Below are 6,796 nucleotides of genomic sequence, written 5' to 3'. Positions count from 1 at the left end.
CAGATATTCTAAAATTTAGCTTCCAAGGTAGGTAGGTAGGAGTGGCCTGAAGGTGTCTAATGATGTGGGTCGTTAATTTTTACAGGTAAGTGAAGTGATTTTGTCATAGTGTCGGGGCTGTGATTTATAGGCAGGTGAGTATGTAAATTTCGCGCTAAATTATTATTTTATCGATCAGGCGCGACACACAGGACAAACACTAGCATGTAATCCACCCGGATTGTTGTATGGAGGCTATTAATTGCAGGTTTGCAGGTAATCGATAGAGGTGGCAGGCTCGCGTGGATCACGAGGCGCGGTGTTCGGGCGAGCGGCGCGCGGCGCGCCGGTGTGCGTGACGGATCATGGCGGCGCGGGGGGCGCGCGCCCCGCCGCCACAGTTAAACGCGCCCGCCGGATACGCGCCGCGCCGCGGTTGAAAGCTATCCGGCCCCCCGGGCGGCCAGGCGCGCGATTGGCCCGCGCGCCGCCCGCGCCGTAAGCGATAGCCAATCGCGGCGCACGGGCGGCCCGCCCCCTCCGGGCGCGAGTCGGGCCGCACGGCCGCGCCGCGCACACTCGCTCCGATGCGCGGCTCGTGGGACGAGGCCGCGACGGCGGCGCTGCACGCGCGCATCCTGGAGGCGCACCGCGGGCCCGCCGCGCCCGAGCGTGCCGCCGAGCCCGCCGCCTGCGCGGAGCCCGCTCCGCAGCAGCTCAGCGTCGAGCTGGCGGCGCCCACTCCGCTGCTGCCGCTGCCGACGCTCTCCTTCAGCGCCGCGCAGGTCGCTACCGTGTGCGAGACGCTCGAGGAAAGCGGCGATGTGGAGCGACTGGCGCGATTTCTTTGGTCGCTCCCGGTGGCTCATCCCAACGTGGCAGAACTCGAGAGATGTGAAGCTGTACTCCGGGCGAGAGCTGTGGTCGCGTTTCATGCTGGAAGACATCGTGAACTGTATTCGATACTAGAGCGGCACCGGTTCCAACGTTCAAGCCACGCAAAGTTGCAGGCTTTGTGGCTGGAGGCACACTATCAAGAAGCTGAGAGGCTAAGAGGAAGGCCGCTCGGCCCCGTGGACAAATACCGAGTGAGGAAGAAGTTCCCGCTGCCCCGCACCATCTGGGACGGTGAGCAGAAGACGCACTGCTTCAAGGAGCGCACGCGGTCGCTGCTGCGCGAGTGGTACCTGCAGGACCCGTACCCCAACCCGACCAAGAAGCGCGAGCTGGCGGCGGCGACGGGGCTGACGCCCACGCAGGTCGGCAACTGGTTCAAGAACCGGCGGCAGCGGGACCGAGCCGCTGCCGCTAAGAACCGCTCGGCACTGCTCGGCCAGGGCTTCGCCTCCTCCTCGACGTACGACGAGGACTCGGCCGACTCAGAGATCAACGTGGACGAGGAGTAGCGTCGGGGACTCTTAGTGTTAATAAGCGGCGCCGCCGGGCGCGGACGCTCAGTGACTGATGATGCAATATAGACCACAGTTATGTATTATTCTAGTTAGATCGCAGATTCCGTGATGTATGTGATGTTAAGGCATTGTAAACCAGTTTTTAGGGCGTAATTATATCGTTAAAGTGTAAGCGAGTGCTCGAAGTATCAGCATTGGCGTATCCCAGGTATGTACCGGGCCTGGCCCCGACTGTAACTCGACTGCACTGATGACTACTCGTTGTTACGGTGTCACAGGGTTCATTTCACCATCATTTGTGTTTATACTCCTACTCAGATCGTTAGCTAATTTATTTGATGCCTTCGCGCGGCTGCGTTAGATATGGATGCGTTTCTGTAAGAAGCATTTACTTACCTAAATATTTATACATCCTAACTATTTTTACCAGTAAATATAGATTTTATTTATCATATCAGCTTTTAGTTGTATGTTATAGTTATTATAAAGTTGTAGATAATTACGTTCGTGGTGTAGATGTAAAGTAACGCTATTATTGAAGGTTTGTACCTGAGCACGATCACTGCGCGACACCCCGTTGTATAGTGACGTTGTTTCGTATATTTGTATCTAAATATTTATACATTATTTATTATATTATTGGCGGTGAAAAATGTTTTAAAGTAGAAATGCTGCAAGAGACCTTTAAAATGGATAAGAACTAAGTGAATCCGCTGTAAAATGTAGGCCTAACAGATACGGTGCAGTCATGATTTTTGCACGTATAAGTTGGAAAAAAGACAGAGGCTTTTAATCTAATGTTAAAATGTTTCTTCGAAATATTAATTATTCTTTACACTTTTTAAATGTTGAATAAATTACTTAAAGTCATTTCCAATATTTTTCGGACTGGAGAATTCGGTGATGGTGAATTATTGTAAAATTCAGTTAAGATAGGAAGGCAATTATTCATTAAAACTACAATACCTAAATGTAGACTAAAATTTAAATTTATTCTGCTCTTAGGCAGAAAACATAATTATCAAATTTTGTTACTTTTTTCAAATTGGGTTTTTTTGCTTCCTAAAATAGAAACATCATTGCAGTGCCTCTATAATTACCTCAGGATGCTTAACGCAAATGAAGCAAAATTAGTTATTTGTTAAAGAGGCAACTTTATTTTAAATTCAAAACACAAAAATCCAGTTTTGTTCCAATAATAACAATATTCCAAACGTCACTTAATGAAACATAAATCAATCTCTTTACACGATGCAACATCCTTTTGTTTTTAAATCCAGCCATCAAGTATCAATTTATCCTGTCACTCTATAATCCTTCATACATCATTTGTGACGTTTAGTTGTCAATACACGGTATAATACGGGCCATAAATCTTGTGTTTGTTTTGCACTTGTTACTTGTTAACTTAACTAAAATCAAATCGCATACTTCGTTTTTGTATATCTATAATTCAGTTTTTTTTGACAGAGAATCAAATCGCAGCAAAACATGTTTTACGTTATAAGGTTGTAGCAGACATTTTATTTAAAGAACAGTTTTCTTTTTTTATATTAATATAAAAAATTGACGAGTATTTAACTTTTGCGTAATTTCTACCCAACTGCGTAAAAAAGAGGGTAATGTTTGTAAATCCTTTTGTTCTGTTAGTGAGGGGATTATATTTGTCTAATGATGAGTCACCATATTTAAGGGATTAAATTTAATAACTTCCGTAGGATTATTGTAAAGGACGTCTTTAGTTTATTCGTGGTACACACTAATTTGACATGGCCACCTGTATATCCGCAACTGAAAGATTTTCTGAACATTAATTTAATTAATTAATTAGAGTAAAAAGGTTTTATGGACTTAGCACAGAGCTTACATTAATTGGAACTTTAAATTCGCGTTATTGTGTAACTTGCAGATATGAACACATTTTCAATTCGGTATATCTACCTAAATTGTTTTTTTATAATTGTAATTCCCGAAGTAAACTAATACTAAAGTGTTATTTTACTAAAATATTGTGAGAAGAGTGTGATAAACACCACCTAGGTGGGTGAAAAATGTCTCTCTTCTTTTTGTGGTGTCGTGATGTTTTTAACTTTATTGAAATCAAACTACTTTAACGGATTTTATCGCGGTTTAATTTTAGATTTTAGTTCAATTTTAAACCTAAGGATTACTTATTATTGTTAAAGTTAAGCCTTGGTTTGAGCTTTTATTCAGAACTCAGAAAAAATAATGATAGCTTTTTAGTCGTTTATTTGAAGAAACAGAATCGATGGTTTTCGTTAACGCGAGTATTGAATTCGTTAACGATAATTGTGTATGACAATGTCTCTTTGGCCTAGTGGGCCTTTCATAGTTAGGGCCAAAATACGGCTTCCATAAAATAAATATCTGGATTTTTTTGTTAAAAACAGCTCAGTGACGGTTAGAGTTAGGAAGTTTCGCGGGATATACGCACCCTGTGTCTCAGATGTCATGTGTCTGATTGGTCCCAAATGACATAATTGATTTTGTTGATAATTTGATTTTGTATCCTTTGTAAAAGATATCAAAAGGCGACAGTAGCATGTTAAATAAGAATACACTGCAAACACGTGAGACTAGAACCCTTTTCGAACCAAGCTGGTAAAAGGAAAAGCGGTATTAAAAATCATATTCACATATATTTGACAAACTTTTTTTTATGTGTAAGGTAAATTAATTGGCAAGATTTTGCATCACTACTCGTAGATGCCGAAGCCGAAAATCGATCTCAGTGGCGTGCACTTGGAGAGGCCTATGTCCAGCAGTGGACTGCGATAGGCTGATGATGATGACTCGTAGATGTACATTCTATGGCTGTAAACAAATCACTTTTATAAATTTTATGGACCATACCGTACCGAATTCTCAAGTCATCAACTACTAAATTCTTCTAATATTAGTAGTATTAGTAATATTAATAGTATTATTATTGTGTAAATATTTTAAAACTGCTGATATATTTGTGTATGTTTAAAATATGTAATTAAATCAATTGCAAGTTATGACTGTACCTGCCTATAAAATGTGTAAAACTTGATACCACGTGAAAGCTCTTGCAGCATTTTTATGTATCGCAACCCGTATAACGAAAAAAAAAACTGAGTTTTTTTTATATATTTTATCTTGCAACATTTGAAAGTTGTGTTCTTTTTGTAAATTTCCCGCGCATGCGTCACGCGGGGACGGTAGGATAGTTAGCGGTAGACTCAACGAGAGAACTTTGTAAAAATGTATTATATGAATAACATAAATGCAAATTGTAAATATGATATCGACTTACATTACAGTCATTAAATTAAAATTGTTAATAAAATTATATTCGTAAACAATTCATATTTGTATTATTTTATCACCACAACGAAAACTGTGAACGTTCTAAAAGGCGATTAAATTGCCTCTTGAGAGATTCAGCGTTTTTCGATTCGTAAATTGATATCGGAGAATTCTCGTTCATTAAGCAATTCACTTAACATTTTTAATTACTCATTATCGCCTCTTGTATTAAGTTCGCTAGAAAATATAGACTTCGTTTTCCAGAAGCATTAATCTACGTACTTGATATTAAACCCAGCGTTCTTAAAAGGAATACTTATTAATAATGCACTATTACGACAAGCTCTCATAACTAACACTAGCAAAAAGTGTAGATAATCTTTAGACTTTTTTAAGTTTACGGAAAACTAGGTATAAAGTTTATGTAGGTAAGTTTCGATATCGCGAACTTAACAACTTTTTATTCTATGTTACTGAGACGTCACTTTCGCAACACTGTAAAAACATTTGAAGGTCATAACGTTCCTTATTTAAAATGATTGGAATTGCAAAACTTTTTCTGAGATGGTGATGGAATCCAGCAAAAAGTTTTCGTTTCGTACCATAGATTAATAAATGTGTAATTTTAAGTAATTCGTTACGAGCGACTCAATTTATATTATTGCTAATTAACTTTATATGCGCCGCGTATTCCGATGTAATTGAATGTTCTGAAGGACGAAATGCAGGTGCAACGTATTATTTGTAAGTGCGAGAGAACTTTGTTAATACTATCCGTTGTTTTAGTATATATTCAAATGAATGATCATTAAATTTGTATACCATTTAAAATATTTTGCGACCTCCACACTCGAAACGAAAAAGGTTACTCTGCTTAAAACATGTTCTTTGATAACTAAGATTAGTTTATCCAAAGTTTAACTCTACTTTATAATGAGGCACAAAATTTCTTTAAAGTATAGTTTAACAAGACAGTCGATCGCGCTCGCTAGTTACTGGAACTCTAGATATGGTTAAGATATTTAACCTTTAAGCGACACATGTCTTATTACAAACATCGTTAAGACCAGTCACTGGTAAAAAACAACGGTATCGGTAAAATCTTACGTTGTAACTATAGTTTGATGGTTATAAGTAACTACTTTGAGCATATTTTACTTAATAACGTGCCTATTTTTAACTTGCGTAATTTTGAAGTTGGATTTTGCCTAGTTAATTGCTTAGGTTTTGCTAGGGAGAAACGGCAGTCATTTTATAAAATAGGAAATGGTATTTAGGTAGGATCTGATAAAGAAACAGAAAAAGAAATACGAAACCACAAGAAATGAAACTAAATCAAAACTCATTATTTAAATGTGTAAAAGCAGAAAAATATTTGAAAGATAGCTTGCCGTCGTTCACTTGAATGTAAGCGTCGGAATTCGGAAGGAATAAAAATAAATAATTAAGTCTTTTTTTTTCGTCTTGAACGCTATATAGATTCAGACATAAGACTGTAACATTTTGTAGCTCTAACAAGATTTCGTATTTTAACCCAACAACACCTTAAATAAATCATGTTCTCCATTACAGACCTAAGAGGGACGCATTAAACGGGAACTTCTAGCAAAACATCTAGTCTAGTTTTTACATTTAGCAACAAAGAAGTATTTTCAAAGTTAGCAAGTAAGTTAGTCAAGTTAGCCTGAGTTTGTTTCGACATTTCTTCTTAGGGTAGTCAGCTAGGAAATGTCGGCTCCATCGTTCTCAAAAAGACATGTAAAAGTGATAAAAAATATCCTATTTGCAGAATAAATAATTTCATTTCATTTCATTTCATTTCATTTCATTTCATTTCATTTCAGCATTTTTTGAAGTCTGAGTGAGATCCAACTGCTGATCAAAGGCCATTTTCTTCCCGGAATCGCGAATACGAATCCGGAAGATCAATAGCAAAAAAATAAAAAAAACTAAAGTAACTGGCAGATTTAATAGTTTATTAAAGAAATAAGTTTGCTCTCATCAATTCACATATTTTTGCCTTTATCCAAAATAATTCTGCAGCATTTTAACCGAAATTACAATTTTAAACGAAGCTTTTCATTGAAGTTAACAAGCGCCGTGATATATGT

General features: G+C 38.8%; 1 protein-coding gene across 1 annotated transcript; it reads left to right on the top strand.

Moving 5' to 3' along the window:
* The first annotated feature begins 554 nt into the window (after window positions 1–554).
* Window positions 555–1,836, top strand: LOC113500137 (homeobox protein SIX6-like). Its single transcript, XM_026880824.1, has one exon. The coding sequence runs from the start codon at window positions 567–569 to the stop codon at window positions 1,383–1,385; it is 819 nt and encodes a 272-aa protein (XP_026736625.1). The 5' UTR covers window positions 555–566; the 3' UTR covers window positions 1,386–1,836.
* Window positions 1,837–6,796: the final 4,960 nt, after the last annotated feature.

This window comes from Trichoplusia ni, chromosome 13 (assembly GCF_003590095.1).
Source record: "Trichoplusia ni isolate ovarian cell line Hi5 chromosome 13, tn1, whole genome shotgun sequence".
Lineage (NCBI taxonomy): Eukaryota > Metazoa > Arthropoda > Insecta > Lepidoptera > Noctuidae > Trichoplusia > Trichoplusia ni.
Note: the sequence above shows the minus strand (reverse complement) of the source record. Positions and strands in the feature narration are given on the sequence as shown.

Coding starts and splice junctions, on each gene's coding strand:
- LOC113500137 (XM_026880824.1), top strand. CDS start 567: ATGCGCGGCTCGTGGGACGAGGCCGCGACGGCGGCGCTGCACGCGCGC.